General features: G+C 36.8%; 3 protein-coding genes across 3 annotated transcripts; 1 reads left to right on the top strand and 2 right to left on the bottom strand.

The window, feature by feature from the left end:
• The first annotated feature begins 242 nt into the window (after nt 1-242).
• Nucleotides 243-5,645, top strand: LOC110377216 (cysteine sulfinic acid decarboxylase). The gene is made up of 8 exons (XM_049837772.2): nt 243-491; nt 1,675-1,856; nt 2,748-2,970; nt 3,326-3,577; nt 3,827-3,891; nt 4,312-4,501; nt 4,867-5,100; nt 5,391-5,645. Exons 1-8 carry the CDS (start codon nt 300-302, stop codon nt 5,583-5,585), a joined length of 1,533 nt encoding a protein of 510 aa, XP_049693729.2. The 5' UTR covers nt 243-299; the 3' UTR covers nt 5,586-5,645.
• Nucleotides 5,646-5,748: 103 nt separating this feature from the next.
• Nucleotides 5,749-7,512, bottom strand: LOC110377226 (microvitellogenin). The gene is made up of 2 exons (XM_021336019.3): nt 7,375-7,512; nt 5,749-7,149 (listed from the first exon to the last, which is right to left on the bottom strand). Exon 2 carries the CDS (start codon nt 7,122-7,124, stop codon nt 5,814-5,816), a length of 1,311 nt encoding a protein of 436 aa, XP_021191694.3. The 5' UTR covers nt 7,125-7,149; nt 7,375-7,512; the 3' UTR covers nt 5,749-5,813.
• A 560-nt stretch (nt 7,513-8,072) lies between these two features.
• Nucleotides 8,073-13,387, bottom strand: LOC110377213 (proclotting enzyme). The gene is made up of 8 exons (XM_021336006.3): nt 13,229-13,387; nt 12,779-12,879; nt 10,812-10,948; nt 10,567-10,700; nt 9,900-10,068; nt 9,287-9,531; nt 8,613-8,773; nt 8,073-8,285 (listed from the first exon to the last, which is right to left on the bottom strand). The coding sequence occupies exons 1-8, from the start codon at nt 13,293-13,295 to the stop codon at nt 8,124-8,126; spliced, it is 1,176 nt and encodes a 391-aa protein (XP_021191681.3). The 5' UTR covers nt 13,296-13,387; the 3' UTR covers nt 8,073-8,123.
• Nucleotides 13,388-24,315: the final 10,928 nt, after the last annotated feature.

Here is a 24,315-nt window from a genome sequence, read left to right as displayed (position 1 = left end):
CCATTGTTTACAAAATATTCCATCACTTAACAGTTATGATTTAGTCATAACTTTCCATTACAATTCTGATTACTCGTTAATGAACACAATATTCATATATTAATAATACAAGTACATAGATACCCAGTTGATTATTTTCATGTCTTTGACCCACAGCAATATTACATAGGCCGACACCCATTGCAAACAATTACAGTTCTTAATTACCTACAATAAATGTTGATAGTACGAAGAGTAAACTAATTTGACCTTTGTGCAATAAAATATGATTGAACAATGTAAATTGTTTGTTGTGTTGAATGCATTGTGCGTCTGGCCCGTGCCAGTACGGCATTCTCTATTGGCCTGCGCACACGCAAGTGTCGCCGAGTGATCGTGTAGCGATGGAGCCGAACGGTACATCGTTTTTAGATAAAGTGCTCAGTTTAGTCAAAGAGGAAAGGGCTGATAGTGTTCCGCTAATAAGATTTAAACACCCGAAGGAATTGGAGGTACTTGTCAATTGTTTTGTCGTTCTAATAGGGTATTTTCTTGAAATTTTAGTTGTAATAAATCCTACAAAACGGTAAGTATTTTCGTAGCTAATGCAATACACCTGCGTTAATTTACAGTAAATATGTAAAATCTTGTTTATTTTTAATTCAAAAGAAAGTGTTTTTGTAATTGTTTGCAAGCCTACAATAATTCAAACCACTGCCAAGCTCTGCTAGCTTCGCAGACTGATAAAAAATATCACATGCACCACATTCTTCGCGTATCATCTTCCGGTGATCTTAGGTGCCTTGATCGATATCGTATGACAGCACGAATCCGGAAGCCCATATTAAAAAAAAAAACACTGGTATTTATCCAGCCACTCCGATCGATCTCATCTACCTATAAACACGGTAGTAATTTTCCATAGAATATCCATTTTAAGCAATAATAACAAGGTCATGCGTTTATAGCTTCGTTAAACATGATCATATAACTACGATATATCTAGCCTAATTTCGCCGACACCTACATATACATCAGTTTTTCTTATATGTAGCAGTCTCACAAAGAATTGCCAACCGCATTACCAACTGTTCCTTTAGCTATACCTACTTCCTTAACGTGAAGTAAGAAACAAGACGCCTAACTTAAGTAAAAATAGATAGGCAAAGTCTCTAGGCAAGAAGGTTTACCTGATTAAAATGTAAGGCCAGTATGTTAATACGCAAACCTTGCCGTAGTTGTACCTTCATTGCGAAGCGTTGAAAGCAGAAACTTGTTGCAAAATCGATAGAATATTACAAGCGATATTTCATTAGGAGCTGTAGGCCTTCACATACTCATAAAGGTCTTAGTTATTTTACTATTCGATTCGATCTTTATTAGGTACTTTTGTGTTACAGCTCAAGTTGTCAGCATTTTAAAATTTGTCGCGTCTAAATAATATGCCATGTGGGATATTAAATGCCGTGTTTGGAGATGGGCAGCAGCATCTCTTAAGCCCAAAAGGATCCCACACTGCTCTTACTAACACGCTTACCTATAGTGACTATGGGCGAGGCCTTTGTCCAGCAATTGAGTTTTTAGGCTTGGACGACGACGATGCGAACGCAGAAAAAGTCGCTAAAGGAAAACTAATCAACAAAGATTTTAGGAAAACGTTACCAAAATAATGTTAGAAAAAACTTCTCGTTTCAGGCAATTTTGGACCTAGACGTGACAAAGGGCGTGAGTGACAAGGACCTGGAGCAATGCGTGCGCGAAGTGTTGAAGTACAGCGTGAAGACTCACAAGGCTACCTTCAGGAACCAGTTGTTCTGTGGCACAGACCCTTATGGGCTGGCCGGGGCATGGATCTCAGAAGCTTGTAATACTAGTCAGTAGGTATACGTACATATTATTTAAATGTTATGGAAAGCCGTTATATTGATTTGGTCCAAGAGACAGATGGAAATCTTGTACCGCTCTTGCCTCACGAAGAAGTTATTTCAAGTAACGCCAAGAAAAGATTGCATTCATCGTCAGGACGAATTGTTAGTGGAACCATTAGACCTACGCGGCTCAGGAGTTTGTTTGCTTAAACACGCTTATCTCCATTAACCCATTTACCGAGGAATGCTCCCCTTAATCAAATGTTTAAAGAATTGCACATGAGACACGGGTGACAGCAAGGCGTTTAAAAAAATCTTTTAAATAGAGTCAGATGGTTCTACACAATCAGAATCACAATCTATCCATAAATAGGTAATTCCAACAGCGGATAAGGTTAACAAGTAATGCAACGTCCTTACACCTAGAATGCAGTTTCTAATTTGTTAATACCTGTAACCAGTTCCTAAGTTAGAATATTTTCTCGCCAATGTGCAATATTTGTGAACTAGCAAGACTTGTCTTCTATAGTTATTAAATAGCGTTAAAACTTTCATAAAACATGACCTGCATAGGTCGCTTTCTAGTATTGACTCCCCCTTTGTTTTATGAGCTAGTCAAGACGTGATGGGTCATGGCGACCGTAAGGCGTTTTAAATAAGTGTACAAAGAGCTATAAAAATGGGGTTTTATGTCCATAGCTCTTACATGACATGAAAACGTAGTTTTAGTGTTAAATTACTTCGATCGTAAATAAAGAATTGAAAGATGACCTAGTGGTCAGTGGTCACAACACTTGGTCTAGGAGTGACTTCTATATTGAGGGCACCTTTAATCATGGTAATTCCGAGTAAACCTTCGGGTTGCAAATAGGTGTTTGTAAACTTTTTCCTACTTTTCAGGTACACATTTGAAGTGGGTCCAGTATTCACACTCATTGAGCTAAAACTCTTGGGTCACATACTCAAACTGTTCGGGATACCAAATGGAGACGGTATCTTCAGCCCTGGAGGCAGTATATCCATACTCTATGGGATGGTGGCTGCGAGGTACAAAGCCTTCCCTGACATCAAGGCCAAAGGCATGAGGAATCTGCCTGAGATGGTCATATTTACTTCTGAAGATGTAAGTTTGACATTATTGTTTTGGCTTTAGAGAATTGCTATATATGTATGTGATAGATACCTCTAGAATAAAATACGTACCTACCCAGCTGTGAAAACGGTTGAAGATGTGATTTTTGTTTAGTTCAGAATTAAACGTAGAGACTTTGCACAACAGTTGTGAGACAAAAACGTATAACTTAAATATGCTGTAGACTATACTTGAGTTTTACGATATGATGAGCTCAAATATTAATTTTAGAGATTTTTGACTTACCGAGTCTCATACTGGACAGACGATTGTAAAGCCCTCTAAAGAAAAGCCCTCAATGCTCAACAATTATTTGCACTGAAAGTTTTTACCCTAACATTTTCAGAGTCACTACGCTATCAAAAAAGCAGCTCACTGGCTGGGCTTCGGCACAGAATCCATTCGGATCATACCAACGAATGACATAGGACAGATGCTCATACACAAGCTAGAAGAAGCTATTCAGAAAGAACTGGATCTTGGCAGATGTCCTGTGTTCGTGAATGCCACAGCCGGGACTACGGTGTTGGGCGCAATTGATGATTTAGACGCCGTAGCTGATGTGTGTGAGAAGCATGGCGTTTGGATGCATGTTGATGTAAGTTGAAAAAACAATTAATGTGGTAGACTAAGCTATGTGGGGTAATTTGCCATGGGATTTAGTTTTAAGAAGTAGATACCAGAGAGCTCTATTTATAGAAGCAGGTTTTTCGGGATAGTTAGAGTTTTCGTAAAGTGATTGGGCAAAGCTGCTAACGGCTTAATGACTATTTTGACAAGTAAGTTTTTCTTCTTTCCGGCTACTTCAATAATAATTTTTATAACTTCTTTTTTATGTATGTTCCAGGCTTGCTGGGGAGGCAGTTTAATGCTTTCACCGAAATACAAAACCAAACTCAAAGGCATAGAGAGGTACAGTATAAATATCCAATTTAACATTATAAGTATGCTCTTAGATTCAGGCATACTTTGGACACACAATGTCTATCTCCTGGCACTTCTTTTTCAGAACTCAGAAGGTTTCATTAGATTTTACCTTATGGAAATTTTAGGCTTCTGAAAAAAAATACCCCTGAAAGTATCATATGTAGCTACCCGCCCCAGCTTCATTCGGGATAACAGTATTTCCCCTCTATTTAACGGATGTTATTATACATATTAACCTTCCTGTTCAATCACTCTAACTATTAAAAAAACCGCATGAAAAGTGGTTGCGTAGTTTTGAAGATTACATGACATACAAAGGGACATAGAGATATAGAGACAGAAAAAGCTTTGTTTTATACTATGTAATAATTTGAAGATATTAAAAAATGCACAATAAAATTCCAGAGCCAACTCAATATCGTGGAACCCTCACAAGATGGCGGGCGCTCCGCTGCAATGTTCAGTGTTCATGGTGAGAGACAAGGGCTTGCTGCACGAGGCGAACTCTGCGGCAGCACAGTACCTGTTCCAACAGGACAAGTTCTATGACGTGTCTTATGACACCGGGGACAAGAGTGTGCAGTGTGGGAGGAAGGTAGGTGCCATATTTGGCAGTAAAAGTCCATACTATGTATAAAGAATGGGTCATCAGCCACTTAAGAATAAAAGCATAAAAAGCTTCAATTTAAACGTGCATGCATAAATCGTTTTCTCAAAAAATCCTTCAGATCAAGTTTGAGATGTATCAGGCACTTATAAAGAAGGCAACTGTATTCTCTATTTAGCAGAAATCTCAGCACTTATTCGCAGACAGTTGGCTGATGCTCATAACAGAATTGGAGATCACAATCCAGAATATGTAAATCTATGTTACTAAATGTACATAGATAGATACATATATAACCTTTACTATGTAAACCAATTATGCTTAGTTTAACGAGTAACATCACCAATTCGCAGATCGACGCCTTCAAACTATGGATGATGTGGAAAGCTCGAGGGGATCTGGGTCTGAGCAAACTAGCAGACCAGACGATGGCTACAGCACAGTTCTGTCTGAACACCGTAGCCAAGAGGGATGGCTTCAAACTGGTTTCGGAAGTACTGCAATGCCCTAATGTGTGCTTCTGGTATATTCCGAAGTTTATGAGGGAGAGGGAACAGGATCAGGGATGGTGGGAGACCATGCATAAGGTAAGGAAATGGTATTCTTGAAAAAATGTGTTTTCGACTTTTAAGATTCTTGAGGAAACTCAAAAAAGGGGATGAAATTTAAGAATATGAAGTTTGTATGTTTTATCCTTGTTTGCGATTCCCGCTTGGGCTATTTGCCCAACCACAACTAGAGAATTGATAAGGCGGGTCTACGCTAGACGAACCATCGACTCATTTTATTCTACCTCTTATTCCACAATTATTTTTCTTAAAATATGGATTCGACACCTTTATATCGTTTAATAATACCTACAATTTTCCATCTCCAGATAACTCCAAAAATAAAGGAGCTCCTAACATTAAACTCGCAGCTGATGGTAGCTTACTCCCCGCTACGTAACTACAAGAATTTCTTCCGTCTCGCCTTCACGTTCCATCCAGCGGTCTCCGAAGACCAAGTGTTGAGTATGCTGCAGTCCATAGAACAATGTGGAGAGACCGTTACTTTGTCCATGCTGTCGTAAGATCTTTATGTTATAATTGTGGAATATACTCGTATATATGAGAATCTGAATATTTTAACACCAGACCATAACATATTAGTGGTAGATATGAACATTGAAATAATAACTGTCTTGAATGTGAGTGTGTCTGCGCAAAAAAGGCACAGGAAATAAAACAATTGAATATTTTATCACAGTTTTTTATTTATGCACAATCATTTTTCAATTGAGAAGTGTAACTTCTGTTATCTATATTTCTATAATCCCCTTTTCCCATACCTTTGTGTTATCATGAACAACCCAATTTAAGGTGTTGTTTTGGCCACGAGGATCGCCGTTGTGACCCCAAAGTAGTCTATCGCCGTTTGAGTCTACATTTACATCCATCTTCAAAGCCTGGTGATGTTCGCAATTTATTAAACGAAACACCAGAGTTTCATCTTTCATGAGTGGCTCAACAAAATATTGATGGTTCGTCTCATTGTCGTTGCTAGAACCCATTACTTTTCTATCTCCCAAACTATCAGTTTCAGCATCTAATTTTAAATACAGATTACTTTCCATATTGCATATTTTAAATACAACGTTATCATTTACCCACATCGGCACGAACTTCCAGCTGACGGTTTTACTTGTTTTATCAGCACGATCTCCCGAAGCAAATCTATCATTTTTAGAATCAACGTTCGAATTTAATTTCAAAGCTTGTTGATATTCCATATTCGTAATTGTTACGGCATCTCCTTTAAAAATTAGGCTAAAGGCAGCTGGGAAACTGTTACCGATAATTTGGCTATCTTCACTGTTCCATAGTTTTAAAGCATATGCCATGACATTAGGCTTAGCTTCACGTATAAGTTTGTAAACAACTTCACCTATGGCTGGCCTTCCAGTGTCGTTATTCATATTTTTTGTCAATTCTAGGGCAACATCGTAAGATCCTGCGGAGATGTTATTATAAAGGTGGTCTTTTACTGCCGTCAGATTAAGGAAAGCAAGTTCACTGTCAAATAAAGTTAAGCCTCGGAGCCCAGTTGGTAAGGTGTACTTGGGGCAGTGAAATATAGCTTTCTTATTCAATTCATTAATAAGATTTTTACTGTATTGAGAATCCTTTTCAAATCCATACGCAATAACTTGGCCGAGGTCGGAGTTCACTATACGCGCTATATCTTTAGCACAACTGGTGTTGATAGGAGCTCCCATGATTGTGACGGTTTTGACTGAGTTGTCTTTGATGTAGCTGCTAGTATCACAGTTTGTGTAATTAACGACTGGGATCCTGTTCGGTATCTTCCTGTCACGATCAGCACCATTGCTTACTAGTTGATACACATGGTTGACGTTGTAACAATCCGAGAAGCCGCTAATACCGGCTGTGGTGGTAATCCTGCCTTCGCCCCAGTAGTCCACATGTTCTATCAAGTTGTTGAGTGAGAGCGGTATCTTCACTAAGTTGTATTCTCCTAAATAAGGCACCTCGGAGTAAGGGTAAGTTTTGTCCTTATTAGTGACGTAGTTTGGTCTACGAGCCAGCTTCCAAGCGGATATGGAGTGCATGTTTGAAATTACACTTATTATTTACCTGAAAATTAAAGGAAACACATAAGCCCATGGGATTTTGTGTGGGTGGTGCTACCCCACACGTAGTATTTATCCTGTGTGTAAACGCACCCACGATTTAAGTAAAGGAATATGTGAGAGTTTGTTAGCCATGGTGTTCAAATAACGAATCTAAAATTGTACAACTAGAAAGACCCATTTTTTGGGATTCTTGGACATTTGCAGATAAAAATATGAACAAACTTACCAATTAACACTTGCACCAATAATTCTGCCCTTGCAGGTCAGCGGTCCCTTATATATCAATCATTGTTGTGTGAACTTGTTTATTGACTTATCATGTGGTTGTATCAACCACAAGCAACCTTCCCAAGGACCAGCCGCAAATTGATAAGTCCAATACATATTGAGAAATTATTTTAGGTACCTATAGGAGCATGAGTAGTTATAGATAATTAAATAAATGGTGTCTCACGAGGATAGGTAGAATTATCTGTTTGAAGCTCATTTTAAAGTTATTTCTCAGGAGGTATAATTATGATAGTAGGTTGCAGGAGTACGTGCATCTTTGCATACACGCAGTAGATACCATTATAGTTACCAATACCTTTACGTGGTTTGACTGTACCTACAGCACGTATGCTCATTTTGATCGTTATTTTACTTCACATGTACTTTCTTATGACTTGGGTAAATCATTAGGTTCCTCACAATATAGTTCGACAGAACTTGATCGTCAATTGTTAGAATTGTTTCTTCCTTATGTTAAGTACATAGTATCAAGTATGTATAGGGCTCGTGATGACGCCTAAAGTGCAGGCCATGAAAGAATAATGGCGAAAATATTTTCTTCAGTGATGGGGGCTTAGGGATTGCTTCGAAACCATTTTTTTTGTACTTTTACTTGCATAAAAAACTAGTCTACAAAATAAAAACCACATATAATTCATATTAACTTTTATTTCAAATAATTTTAGAACAGATATTTTCTTCTTCCTAGAAGCGCGCATTCTGTGCAATCCATCCTAGGTATTTGTCGACACGTGCGTACAACCCAGGGTGGTTGGGCTCTCCGCAACGTAGGCCCCAGGAGACCACGCCGACGGCAGTCCAGCGCCCGCTGGGCATCTGGTACATCAGGGGACCACCACTGTCACCCTGTGAACAATTATTTACATATTTTTTTAAGTTTTTGATGCGTGATGCTGAAAACTGCGAAAAGTGGCTATCCTTGGGGAGGCCTTTATCCAGCAGTTACCTATCTGCTTTCTGAGGCGTGTTAAATAAGTACACAATTTTAAGGTTGGTAGGTATTACTAATACCTTTAAGACAACGATGATGTGGTTATTGAACAACGTCCTTAAAATTGTGTACTTATTTAACGCGCCTCAGAAAGCAGGCTAAAAAAAGAAAAAAAATAAGCTACGCTAAATATTTTCGACCTCAACTTGCACCTGCATATCAAGGACAATTCCTATAAGTACCTGACAAGCGTCCTTTCCACCTTCTCGTCCTCCAGCGCAGAGGGTTTCATTGAAGATACTGTCTGCGAAGGCGGCCACACACTCGTCGTGGTCCCACACCGGGACTGTGACCTCCATCAGCACGTTGCTGTGAGGACCTCCGTACCATTGTGTGCCCCAACCTGAGTAACAAATAAAATATTAACAAATAATGTCAGGGAATCTAGTAAATGCGGGCGATGCAAGAGCATAATAGAGATACTTTGTGGATTCCAAGGGATTTAAGTCACCAGTTTGGATACAGCCATACCAAATTAAATCGCTCTAAACAAAAAGAACCTTTTTGTTACTTATCACTTATACTATACAGAACTTTCATTGTCTTTCTGGGATGCATATAGCGAAAACAAGAAACTTTTCACAGAGTGGTAATGGTTAGTAGTATTCAATGCGCTATAATTTACATCAATCTATTGTGTTAACAAAATATGAGACGTAAGTACTTTGGAGATGCTGTCATAAAAGTGGAATGTGCTAAGTGTCATGTACGTTTTCTCCTTATAACTATAAATTGTGAGTGACGCAGAAAGTTCTTCAATTTCCATCTACAAAGAGCACAGAGTCCGCCAAGAGGGCTTTGGAAAATAATTCTATTATTGATTTAACCAAGGTAAATAAACAATAATCATAATCACCAATAACGATAGCCGGTTCACCAGTCAGCTCCAAATTCATTGGCGGAAGACATATCGGCCACACATAAGTATTGAATACGGCTGGTCGGTCTAACTTCAAGATGGCGATGTCGTTCTTATAGTTGGAGATCTCGAAGGCTTCGTGCTGTCTGATCTCTGAGACTCTGAAGTTGTAGGTGCGAGAGTCGTTGTTGCGTTTGAAGTCGTACTCGCCAAGACGGACGAATAGCTCTTCTGCTTTCCATCTATAACGTAATAATGTAATGTGTAATGTAATAACGGAATATGTAGAAGTAAAAGGATTAGATTTCTTTAAGACTCCGGTGCTTTGATAGCTGTTAGGGTCAAAAATGGATGGTCACTATATATTGCAGATGATGATGACTATGGCTTTCGAAATTATTAGTCGGGAGTTTTCAGAACAAGTACAGAATTCGCGAAATTGTTCAAAAGAGTTACCGAGACCCAAGGGTCTCAAGAATACGAAGGATTCTCGAAGGGACAGAGTGACACCACTTATTTGATGATTTACTACCTATAAAAAAGTCATAGAGGATTGTCACCCTAAAACTTTTTTCAAGATTCATCTTTGCTAGAATTGACTCCAGCGTACCTCCTAGTGCAATGAGCAGCAGTCATGACATGTCTATCAGTGATGAGTACTCCGCCGCAGTACTGCTCGAAGCCTTCAGGGGTGATGGAGGCCATCCACGGCCACTCCCGAGGGTTGGCCTGCCGGGCGCCTAGCACGCGGCCTTGCTGACGAGTGCTAAGGCCACAACCTGGGAAAATAAAGGGGTTGGTAAATCATAAGAGACCTTGGAACCCCATCATAGAAACTAATATATTATTAACTATATGAAAATCCAAAGCAAAAACTGCTACACCTAAGGATATAGTGAGCTCGTTTTGCGTGAATCGGATTGTCAATTATAATGAACATTTAGGGTAGCTGTGTGTAACTAAAATATCAAGACGACCAACACCTTAGTCTACCCGTGACCATGGATGCTGTAAAGGATCCGAAACGTCGGGATTAGATAATATTAATATAACCGCGATAAAATCCGTAAAAGAAGTTTTATTTAAATTATCCGACTTCCCAAAGAGGTTCCCAGAGAGTTCCCAGAGAGGTTCTCAATGCGGGTATTTTTGTTTATTGTTTTAGTGTGGTGACTCAGAACGGCTACAGGTTGGCAGTAAGTAGTCGACAATTCTTCTGAAGCGAAATAATAATTTCTAGTATATTTCGAGAAAGCGAAATATAATTATACACCTACCTCTGGTCTCGGCTCTAGTGACTTTAATAAGGGCTTCATTCTGTTCCTCCCTGGGTGCTGTGGCAGGCAGGTCTCCCGCCAACCCTTCAGCGCCGCCGCGAGTCATATCATCTGGGCAACACGCTCCTACGGTACTGAGGATATTTTTCGAGATAAGTAAGTCAAAGGTAGCAAGGACTGACACCTGCAATTCTCTACGACAGTACATATTTTTTTTCAAAGTCGGTAAAAAAGAACAAACTCACTTTTGGTTGATAATGCAGACGTAGTCCATGAACTTTATGAAGTCATTTCGGAACTCCTCCTGGATGCAGTGACGCAGGGGTCGGCAGTGACCCGTCTTGCCGTTAGGCAGCACGCAGCCTTGGTAAGCCATGTTAACCTAAAATAAAGTGTTCATTTTAATTTCAGGATTTATGTAAAGCTGTTACTCAAATGTTGGTATCGTAGGTCAAGCCATGAACGGGCGCTGATTCAAGCTCCAGAATAGAAAATAACGTAGATTAAGGAACTATGACACACTCTCACTCTTCGTGTGAGAGGAGGCCTGTGCCCAGCAGTGGGACGATAAAAAAGGCTGTAACTGTAACTGTAAGGAACTATGACAAACCCTACCCAGGAATGAAACTAGACTCTTCGCCCAGCTGCTCTTTATCAAACTACTAACGAATGATGGTGATGAATTGCATGTGTATTGATAAAATTACATCACAAGAAATATATTAAGGTTCTTGTGAGTATACTTAGGTACCCACTTGTCTATGGGAATAAAGTTTCTATTGCATACAAACATTCACACAAAACATTATCATGCCCCTAATTTGGAATCATTAGAGGTCTTGTGTCAAGAGTTAATGATAAGATCGTGACAGCGTCATTGTATGAGTCGGTGCTTAGAACACAAATACTAAACGCATATTCTTTGCAGAGAGAGGCTGATTAAGCTAGAGCTTATTTAGAATGTAAGATTTACAAACACGATGTGCAATATGCCAATATTTGCCTTAAGTCAGACTTTACGAGAGGTTTAATTTCCCTCCATTACCTGTTAAAATCAATTAATCTTTCAATTATTATAATTATAATCTTTTAATTATTGTCTTTCCAAATGGCCTGTAATTGGCTTGAAAGACACTCCTAAAATACCGTTCATGATGCAGTTTAAGAAAGAATCATACCGTCAACTATAAAACTGCGATTCTTACACACTTACTTACTATCTATCCTGTATGCAAATTCGCTAACACACAGGTCAGCCTCGGAACTTCGCCTAATTGCTCATGTTTTACAAGCGTAATGATGTTGTTGTACCAGGAATCGGTTGCAAAACACGCTAGAACTGGCGCCAGCAACAAAGTCGGTGCGAATACAACGACTAATTGAATACGACATTTTCTAACTATGTAGTTGCCGCTTGAAGGCTGTAGGCGTGAAATTGAATGTTCTGACTTATGTCTTTATACACCGAGAGATAGAGATGATTCTATGAGTAAATTCGGGATTCTGTAGAAAATAGAGCATGGTATTAATTAATATACAAGTTAACTAATGAATAATTGTGGCACCGATCAGAAAAGGCGGGTAAAACGTGCGTCAGTAGCTATTAATTGCTGGAAAAGGTGACTAGGATCCATATAAATAGTTAAGACAATCGGTTCTCAGCAATATTATTTATATAAACACGATATTCTTTTTCAATACTTACATTGTAATTCATATTATACATATCAACTTTGTTTTATACTTTAACACCATTGTCTGCAAACAAATTTAGAAACAATGGAAATATATATTTAAAACCTACTGGTACCTAAGAACCTAGTTATATCTATATTTCACACTGCATTGAACAAAGTATTCCAAATATTATGGCGTTTGTTATAATTATAACGTACCTACTTACCTAATATTACGTCAGCTTCCTGCATTTAAACTGAACTGAATTATAACTTTGTGACAGCGTGATTGGTTTGGACAACATGTTCTAGATCTGATAGGACTTTAAATCCGTTTTTCCCTGCTGACGCTTTATATAAAGTTTTGGTTTCCTGACCCCTAACTTGAAGCCCAAATCCTAACAATATAGTTGGCAAGATCGGACTGTCTGCAATTATTATAATAATTTATTTTTCCACAAAAAGAGTTTCTGTATTCATAATAATGTCATGTCGTTCTAGAATGCACTGATTGATAGAGAAGTAATTACACTTACCTGATTGTCGTTTATAGCGATAAAGCGTTTGGACCGTCCACCGCCGATGTGCAAGCCACCTTCCTCGAGAACCTCTTGCCATGTTGGATCCAGTAACTTGGCTGTAAGAGGTGAAATGAAAAGAACGATGAGAGGAAGAAAACAAGAAAATGAACTTTGGCAGGCAAAATACTATAAAGGCAGAACTCAGAAAGACTTAATAAGCAAAGTGGTTTAAAACTCTCACAGGCCAGTGGCGCAGTAGGCAAGCGCGGGGCCCGTAGTAAAATACTTAGCGGGTCTTAAATCCTACTAAAGAGATGCCAAACCTCCAATAAAATTACAGTTCAGAACTTTTAGATTAAAACCAGATACTTCCTATATGTATAGATAATCCGGCACTGACAAGCCCATACACCGATCAAATTAACGCAACGGATGTTTCACAAGAACACAAAATAAAATACTCACACTTATAATCATCTTCACTAACACTGGCACTTAACACAGTCCCAAATAAAAACAAAAGAAGCAACATATTTAATGATCATTCATTCGAGGAGTTCAAGCGATTGTGGAGTATCGAGACCAATTGGGACGGATGGCCGGATACCGCAGTGATAAGTACAGTAATCCACAGGATGCCATTGAGCTGATAGTGGATATTTTGCAGCAAAATGACGGAAAATAGATACAGCCCGCATGTATTCGGACAGTTCAAGGTTGGCAAAATAATGTACATGTACCACTAAGTCACCATTTGATCCTTTTTCCTGCTTTTTGCAGACTGTCTCTGTTCGCAGAATCAATGAGTCACGTAGATATGCATAAGCATATGTATGAGTTTCTTTTCTTTATTCGCCGAGAAGACAAATTAATGCAAAGCTAATACTAAGAGGCGAGTTAACACGTCACCAAGTTACTGTTAAATGCTCTTAACTGATCTAGCCACTTTTGGATACATATTTTGATACAATTAATCGAAAATTAAATTAAGTGCTGAACGTGTTGCTGAATTAATAAAGATTAGACTGATAAAGATTAACGGCATACATAGACATTCAGTACCAATTATGGTTTTATTAATGTCATTCAATAACATTTAACACTCCCTAAACTGGTATACCTAGGAGAACATTACCATGAAACTATCTAACTACGTATATTCTAAATATTATGTACTGCAAAGTAATTGAAGACAATTTTGTAACCGTTATCCGCAACGATGTCATAAAATAGTAGTTAAATTTAATCTAATACATTTTCTGGTCCGTGGGTGATCATTAAATTCCAGCGAAGTTGCAAAAGGTACATCAGTGGCGAAACCAGAATTCCTTGCGGCGATTGTTTGGTCCGAAGTGTATGCAAATGGTCAAATATTCGTCAACGCCCATTATACTGTTATGATAATAACTACATTGAATTTAAGTTATCCTGAGGCACCTCTTATTACTCAAACTGGTATGTCCGCGACTTGTATAATGAAGGTACTTTATTTATCTAATGTAACCGTTAAACAAAATTAGCTTTGTTGAGATTGTTTCAAATTAAAATGGAAAAAATGAAGATCTGTCTACCCCGCCTTTACCCGACGAATCTATTCGTGTGCTACAAGTTTATAGCCCAAAGCGATATTTAATTGAAATAATTAAACAACTCAAAAAAATGCAACAATCGGAGAAGACAAATTTGGTAAGTTATATGTTTATATTTACATATCTTTATATTTTGTGGTTGGTTAGAATTATAATAATACTTTTAGAGAAAAGTTCATGTACTTAACATTACTTATATAATTAACAAACTACGTAATAATTAATAATATTTCAGCACGCATACATAGCACACAACTTTCAAACCCTGATTCTTCAATTAAGAAACCTCACCTTGATTGTCAGCCCGTAGCATTTGTCAGAGACAAAATTAAACCGATGGAGATCTAAACTAAAGCAGTGCAGATTTATTAGCGGCTTGAAGTACGGCCTGGACACTCGTATTAAGGTTTAACCGAGCTATGCAAATAGCTGCAGTCGCACGTCGAACCTGGATATTGGGTCGCAATTAAAATACTCGCCTTATTAACTTGACACTATGTGGGATATGTGCAGAAGTTCTGTTTACTACAATTATGGTAGGCTTTAATAGTGAACGGAATTAATGTTTAGGAAAATAAGTTTGCAATGCAAGAAGAAATAAGAAAAATAGAAGTCGTTATGTATCTAGAAAAAAAAACAATAAATGTATCACTTACAATGAATGACAATAAATACTTAATTAGGAGCCAGTGGTTAATGTAACCTGCAAAACTTTCTAATGCAAAACAATAATATTTCAAGTTACAGTTGATTTATTAAACAAAGGCATCTAAAAAAATACTTTGAGGTATAATATTCCCACGGATGATAACATCACGCCTCATATTAATTAGGTAAAAGCAAAAAAAATGTAGTTACCCTTCTGAATAATATTATGGTGCATCAGACAGGTCGGTGTGCGCCGGCGCCGCCGCTGCACCTATGCATCTAGTTAGGTAAAGTCCTCGCACAATTTGCTGTTTCCTTTTTAATGAACCCTTTATTGTTGCTAAATATTTTACCATTTAGGGCCTCAATGAGCTTTTTAATTTCCGGAAGATGTTACAAGTAGCAATTACTATTTTGTGCGCAAACGTCGTTTACGTCGTTTTCCTTGACTGCCAATTGCTTCCGGGATGACTTAGTAATTCGCGCAAATTGTGTAAAGGAATAACTGCACAAGTAAATACTAGCAGTTTAATTAATAATTAAAAGGCAATTATCATTTTGTATTTTAAAATTTTATGAGGATTTTATGTTTCGCGCAAAGTTTTAAGTATCGTGTAGGAACTAATCGTTAAGTTAACATCTAGATGCGTTTCGTACCTAGTTGTGCAATTGTTTATATTTAATTAGGGACGGCAAGAATGTTCTTGTGGTTGCTTATAATTTTCATTATCTTCCTGAAAATTATTAACTCATTTCCCAAAAGAGGAGTTTTTTTTTTATTTTTTTGACTGTAGTGTACCATTTTATAATAATGAGTCAGTTGTAGGAAGGATGTAGAGTAGCATCACCCATTACCTTATCCCAAAGGAAAGGAATTTCTTTCAGCACATGGATAAAGAATTTTTTATGTAGTTTTTTTTATGTTATTCTGCGAATATATATCAAGCAAGAACATATGTTCTTGCTTGATATATATTCGCGTTTATAAAATAAGTAGGATGAAATCATCCGGTGTTACGAAAGACTTGAACTTGTGGAAAAGTTTTTGTTATTATGATTTATTTTTTAAGACTTTCGCACACCTACATTCAACATCTTAGAAACCTACTTCTTAAATCTCCAAACATTAGTCATCTTTATTACGTACAAAACTAATAAATTCATAAATATTACGAAAATTTAATTATACATCCCATCTATTTTGAAAGATAAATCAATCTGTGTATCTTAGGGAACAATAAACTTGTCTATATTTAGTTAGAATGGCATTTGTCTATGGCAGTGTCGTATTACTCGTCCTTGTGTTACGATGTTAGGAATATTTTGACCCACATAACTGTGATTTATTGAAATCGTAATGTTACCTCCTTCGTGTAACTGCAATTTATCAGATCTTCTATGTTCTGTATAGTTTGATATTTGTTTCGTGATTATATCTAGGCAAACATAATGTTATTGATAGTCCACAATTTAGTTATTGAATTATTAAATCGGTCTATTTAGCACATTTTTAGCATATTATTTTTTACTACACTCGCTATTCCTCGAGGTTCCACCCAGAACTATTTCCCACTAGCTGGTGCCCGCGACTTCGTCTGCGCAGGTTTAGTATTTCGAACAATATGTTTACAAATTGTAGCCTATGTGTTATTCTGATGTATAAGCTATATTATTGTAAAGTTTCATTAAAATCCATTCCATTCCATTCCATTGAAAGAGTAACAAACATCCATACATCCATACATACAAACTTTCGCGTTTATAATATTATTAGTAGGATTAAAAATATCCTATATCGTTTTTAAGGTTCTAGAAAATATGTTTACCATACTATATCGATATAGTAGTTTTGGTGCCAAAGAGCTACGGACAGTTTCGCACTTATAAATAGACCATATTACCTTTATACGATATCTTTTGCGTCAACATTTTCTGAATCTTATTACATTCTTCCTGTTAGCAATAGGTGACAATTACAAGTAGACATACATAATGCATGCGCTAACATCGATATTAAAAACCGACTAATTATGCAGATCACCCACTTGCGATTCAAACTATAACGTTAACTGTCGCACGTATGCACTGACATAATGAAATACTTGCATAATGTGTGGGACAGCAGTGTCTAGACATGAGTCCTAGTCTTACGACCTGGTAATTACTGCCCACAACTAATTGTTGTACTAGCAGAACCTATTTGAAATAATTTACTCTCGTAGAAGGTTCGAACACTTCTATTGCCATTAATATCCTAACTAATACTAACAAAACTATATAAATGTGAAAGTAACTCTGTCTGTCTGTCTGTCTGTATGTCTTTTCTTCACGCCTAAACTACTGAACTGATTTGTGTGGGTACAGACATATTTTGGAACTTGAGAAAGGACATAGGATAGTTTTGATTACAAAAACATATACAAATAAAAAAATAATGTTATTCCGGACATATAGCGCCATTCGGTCAAATCTGCCGAAAGTCACTATTCCACGCGAACGAAGTCGCGGGCAAAAGCTAGTGCCTACATAAAAGTTGGAGTGTCTAGGAAAATACGTGCCTAATCATAATTTAGCACTAACTTTAACAGCGGTAAAAGTTAGTAATTGAGGGTTATTTGCGGACCCACTAACGGATCGCGTTATTTTTATGATCTAGTCAATAGGACTGAATATAATTGAATGGGGTTACGTTCAACGATGTCTAATCTATGGCTAACGCAAAGAGTAAAACTGATCTTTTCAATTCGGATATTTTCAAGGATTTAAGTACTTAATTAATATTTTAATGAAGAGTTCCAACCATTTAAACCATTTATGATATGATCTCTTGAAGAAGTTCCGAGCATAACCCTCTTTATAGTTAAGCTCTTTATACACGAGCTTCGTAAGGAACAGCTCATTCTCAAAGCTTTTTCCCACATAACAACAGCAATTCCGTTCCCACCGGGTGACATTATAACACTTACGAGAAATGCAGTAAGATAACAAATTATTTTATAAACTATTGTTATCATTACTTAGTATGAGTCAACGTGAACTGTAGGGATGTTCTGCTCTTGTTATCGAAGTACTTACATGTGATCTTTCAACTCTTGGTTACTTGTAGCGTAATATACTGATAGTGGAAGTTCTATATGTATAACAGAACAATAGGAAAGCTTGAAAATATTGGTATGCTACTGTTAGTTGAGTTTTTGTAAGTTTGGCTAAGTAGGGAACTGGGTAAGAGGCTGAACGGAATACTTAATTGCAGCGCCGAAAAATGTCGTGAAGTCGGTTGATTGGTCGGTAACGCAATGGTTTGTGAAAGATTTAAGCATTCTTGAATAACATTAAGGTCTCCCTAAGACGGTTTATAAGAAAAGTATAAGGTGGCATGCAGACCAATATACATTGAGCGATATCTCTATATAGCCCTCACCAACCAACACGCATGCAACCAAATTTCCATATCTTGGTGGAGGCCTTTGTCCAACAGTGGACGTTTTAGACTGTTAAGACGACAGACGACGATGGAACTGGTTTTAATTCTGTACATCAAAGCATCAATATTGATTCTTTCCTACACTATCATCATGTTATCGCAAGTACTACATGTCTGATTAAAGACTTACATCACGAGATGATGTTAGTCCAGCTAATTTATGACGTCACTTATACTCCACGTTACTGCGGATGCTGTCATTGCATGATAAACAGCGATAGAGATCTTGTTTAACGGTGGTTCTCAAACTGTGTGCGGATATTGGATAGACCTTGACAGGACGATGTCATAACCAGGATTGGCCTATCTTAAAATTGCATGAACTCCTAGGTTAGGTACTCTTTTGAGAGTATGTAAAGGGTGATGCTATTTAGAAAAAAAATCCAATAAAATGTTCTTATTTGTTTAACACGTTAGAAAAAATATGTGAACAGATCTAAAACGTCGGTATTTTAATCTTGATTGTTGGGGAAGAAGCTCCAAAAAAGAAGTCAAGTAAAGTTACTTTGGTACCTTAGACTAGTTGTCAGGTTTTATTTCATACGACCAGTTTAGATAACTTTGAGAACCACAGAGTTAGAAACTAACATGCTAATAATACTTGTATTCCAACTTTTACACTTCCTGTCACGAAGTATCGATGCAAAAACCTTATCAAGATGGCAAGCCTTTACTAAAAACTAAAAACAATACTAATTCTGTATTCCCCGAGTGTTTATCGTACTGTAGCAGAAAATTAAATAAAAGTGAGATGTTTTTTAGCTATAAATGTATGCTAAGCATTTTGATATCATTTTGGGAGTTTTTTTTTTAAGTTATTAGGCACTTCCTTAACTAATAATATTTAAGCTTGGTGGTCTATAAGCCGAAAACCAGTTAATAAATAAATGAGCCTGCTTCAGTTATAAGATGGCCGGAAATATATGTCTGGTTCTGTTTTTATTATGATTTATTATTAGCTGGTAACTCGTTTATTTTATTGTGGCAAAAAATTAAGCGCTTTATTTTTTTGTCTTGTCTAATCTGTCCGTAATAATACTTGAAATTATTGACGGCATTATTGAAGCTAACATACATAAAAATACTAAACTGGCTTTTTCCCGTGGTTTCACCCGCGTCCCGTGGATTGAAATAAAATATAGCCTTTGACTCCCGAAAAGAATGTAACTTCCCAATAGTGACATTGAACTTTTAAGGCGCAAATAAATCCTCCTTATTGTTATTTATTATTATAGATTCCTTGCACCGTTCGTACTTCTGTCGGCAGATGCCTTTACAGTCAGTCAGTCAGTGCAAAATATCTTAATTTGTCACAGAAATGAAACCAAGAACTAAAACACTCAAATTACCCAACAAAATCGCGGACATTCGCGAATTATTTCTCAGTTTGAATACCAATCACTCTATGCCCACTTCAAACGGGTCCAATACAGAAATTTATCATTTACGAACGACCAGTTCACTATATAAGAGACATTACCAAATCATTTCATTACAATTGATGAATGAATCGAGTTTCCACTCAATATTATCGTGGCTGGCATCAATTTAGTTTGTAACGCTAGGAACGGCCTACGCGTTCCCTTCACCAGGTTTAGCTTATCAACTGATATTCCTCAACAGGTTACTAGGCTAGGAATTACGACTGTTAGCTGTGTTTGATAATGTCTGGTGTTGGTATTAATTTCACTGTTATGTAACAGGAGGAATTATGAAGATCGAAGCTATTTGCGAAACCTGTGAGGACAACAAATATTAAGAACATTTTCTTTTAAATATGAGGATTCTAAAAGAAAACGTAATAGATCATTTGATTTCAGTATTATTTTATAAAACAAAAGGGGTCTTGTTAACATCTGAGCATCATCCGAGTTTTATTATTGATGATCAATTTCAAATTCAATTTTAGAACAGAACGCCTCGAGGTCAACGTCCATAGACAAAACGAAAAAGGTTTTATTTAGGCCTGTCATAACGTTAAAGTGCGATCGAGTTTTTAAATAGTTGTTAAATTACATGTAATTATAAAGGTCGGTGTTACAAAACTGCGTGTGTTGAGCGTGGTAGACTGACGTACAAAAACATGGTTTGCCTTATCATTAGTCTCGTTAGCAGAGCCATAATTATCACTTATCGTCTTCTGAGTAATCCGTGTGGAAAGACGCTTTTAGAGTTCCGTATGGAAAAGTGCTGAGCTCTTATGGAAATGGAAAATCAAACACTTATTACACATTTATTAGGAATACATACATACATTTATGTCTTACTTTACGTAAGTATTAATTAATTTGAAATAATTGTAAAACTTAATGGATCGATTTCTTAAAGGCGTTAAAAAAGAAACTAATTTTTATCACCGACATCATTAAGCTTAATTAAAATAATTAAATATCACAATTAAGGTTTTCCTCACATTTATATTAACATTCTGGTCGGAAATATTCTAGACCGGAATCTAAGAATTTGAGGTATTCGATACAGTTGTTTGCATCTAAAAATAATCGAAATATTTGCGGACGCGACATATCTGACACATGACTGTACTTATTAGCATCTGGATTTTAGTGTTTATTTTAATTTTATCAATACTTAATTGATTCTGTGAGAATTTGTGGCACACATTAACGGCTTTCCTGTCTTATGACTCATGTATTATGTGATAGTAACATAGTGATGTTTAGCATGACATTGTACGTGAACGGACATTGAAAAACTAATTACTAATTACAAGCATCTGTATTGAAAACCTCATCCTTTTCGGGATGTCGGTAAAAAATACACAAATAATTGTATCATTACATTCTCTACATTATAGTAAGTTATTAGATACTACAACTAAAAGTAGAAATTCGTACGGAACCACTACCGCGTTTCAGTAGTCTACAATTGACGTTCATCACGTTTTCTCTCTCACATCACCTAAATGTGACAAAGACGGTTACATTCATTTAGTGAGCACACGCATTGATGTCCTACTTTTGCTCATTTTGACGAATACGGGAAAATGACGAAGGTACTTTAAAACAAGCGTTTTGACGCGGAACCGCTTATTATCCAACGGTTAAGACAAGGTCAAATATAGCACTTTTGAAGACCCTTAGTTTTGACGGACACTCTGACAGACGGATAGACGATTGATGTTGCGGCTAGTCGGAATTTTTTATATGTATGTTTTGTTCGTTTATTTTATAGAGACGATTTCAGACGTGTCTAGTTGCAAGGTTTGATTTGCATTTTCTGGGAACTGGGATGTTTATTGTGCACCTATTTTGAGTATTTTTGATAAAATGCCGAGTAATAGTTACAAAGATGACTCCTGTAATTAATGTAAATAATTAAGTAATCGAGTATTTTATTTACCAATCACGTAATACACATTAGACGTTATTGCAATTACATAGGTTCATAAATTACCCAAGTATGCGTAATTAGATAATTATCTAACTTATTTAGTATTCGATACTATGGTCCTGAAGACCTTATTGGCCAATTAATTACCTATTTAAACATTACAGAGACACAATATAAAGAAGGAGAGAGTTGCCAGGTTTAATTAGGTAGGTACGTGTCATGTAAAAAATAAAGTTATCTCGAAAAACTAAGCTTTATTTGTTGAATTCATAGCTTTATGTATTGAATGTAAACATATGTATAATCCATAAAAATAAGGTTCTGAATAATTTTTAAAATGTGCGCATGTTTGATAGATTTGATAGCTCATAAACAAATAAAGCAAACTAATATTTAATTCAATAATGACAGTTATCTTTAACGCGTGCATTCATTAGATTTATTTATTCCAGTGTTAATATTATTTGCATAACTATTTAGGCTTTGAACAGCAGATACACTTAATACGGTTACCTTTCCAATATCTGAAAAATGGTTGCCAAATTCTTGACCTTCAAATTTTTATGGACAAGAAACATCTCTTCGTACAGAATCGTGCGAAAATGCCTATGTAAATAATGTGGGTCTGCAACTAGAGAATTCCTAAATAATTTAGCTATAAAAGTGATAAGTTGTTTTATTGCGGCAGATAACCTAAATACTTACTTAGATGCTATTAATTATAAACAAAAAAGAAACAAATATTTTTATCTGTTTAAGAACAAATTACCTACGCACCTAATAAAAACATAAAATTACAAGTACACAAACCACAAACAAACACAGGATGTGGCCGTGCCAAAGACAAAAATAAAAATCGACTAAAATTCTCGATTTCAAAAAACAATGCGTCGATTTTCAACTCGGCGGTAAACAAAAAACGATCAAGCTGAATTTCTTCAATGGTTCATTAGTCCGTTGATTCATTAAGAAGGCGGACGTCTTCTCTGAACCATTAGTTTGCTCGGCACGTACAAAATTGCTAAACCGAGGGTTAATAGTAAAAACTGTTGCATAACCGCATGCCCGTAGGACGTGCGTGGCGATCATACTTCTCCGGTCATTGGATGCGCTCCGAGTATCTATTGGTAGTTTAGATTGGTAGTTTTTCCAGACTATTTACCTGTAAGGAAACATTTGCTTCTGATTTTGTTCACAGAAAAATATAGGTATATTTATGGATTTCATAATTATCATTCTCATTTAGACATCATTGAATCAAATGATAATTACCTATGTAAACATGCACCATGCAATTAGCACCTACTATTTTTTGCTCGTCAAGAAACAGACTTTTATACATAGAATAAAAAATATTAGGTACCAGTTTTCAACTTTAAGCAAAAAATTTTGAAAAGCAGTATCTATATCCAAAACCAGATTTGAAAGTCTGTGAGTCATTCGAGCCTAATCGAATCAACTCGAAAGCTAGTAATAATTGATATGTAATGTAAGTATATCGGTACAGTCAAGACGCATAAGTAATCTGATGTGACTACCACGCAAGTTAATTTCGCAAATAAACAATGCAATAAGTAGAAAGTGGAATTAATTAAAGTAACCATACTTAATCTGATTTATGTCTTTATCGTGGGAACATTGATTTATAAGCCAGTTTGTCTCAATGATAGACATCGTTACATCCTTTTCACATCGGCGTAGATATAATTTGCATTATCAAACGCTGTTTCGATTGATTAAACTTTAATGTGGTATTTCCTGCCTTGTAATGAAATGAAATACCAAAGCCATTATAAATTGCCCTCCGAAGAACGAGGAACAATGTAGGGAGTTTGACAGATTTTTGACATTTGTCCATAGACACGCCGCCGCTCTCAAATGCCAAAATACGTTGGTCAAAACTTTCTTTGTACCTACATATTTAGAACACATACACTATAACGGGCCTTTTCCTCGGCAAACTAATAAACCTATGCGTATGTGGATCAATTGAAAGCGTAATTATAGACTGCACCAAAGTTTTTACCATAATTAATTGTTACTAACGTTCTGTTTACAATGGGTGTTTTTATTGGTTTTTAAGCGGATGTGAGATTTGAAACACGTTTTGAAAGTGCTTAATTGTTTTGCTGATCGAGCTTTGTAGACAAGAAATTGAGAACCGAAATAAAGGTCTACCTGATTTGTGACTGTATTTTAAAAGGAGACACTTACATGTTCAATCAAATTCCATTAGCATCATCGTAAAAACCGCATGCGTCCGTCCGCGGCGTAAATCGTCAAACGTCGAATAGTTCTCGTTTCAAAGTTGTCAGCAATTAGAGGGAACGTTTTTGCTGGGCCGTTGTACAGTTAGTGTGTCCAGGTCGTCTTCCTTAGAAGGAGACTGGTCCCGTCCCGGCGGAATGCGTCAATATTGTGCCGCGTTCCGTCGCCTGCGCCTGCGCCGGACCCGCGGTCAACTTAGCGGCACCCGCGAC

The sequence above is a fragment of the Helicoverpa armigera genome, chromosome 23, assembly GCF_030705265.1.
Source record: "Helicoverpa armigera isolate CAAS_96S chromosome 23, ASM3070526v1, whole genome shotgun sequence".
Taxonomy (NCBI): domain Eukaryota; kingdom Metazoa; phylum Arthropoda; class Insecta; order Lepidoptera; family Noctuidae; genus Helicoverpa; species Helicoverpa armigera.
The sequence above is the reverse complement of the archived record's forward strand: the minus strand, read 5'-3'. Positions and strand labels throughout refer to the sequence as shown.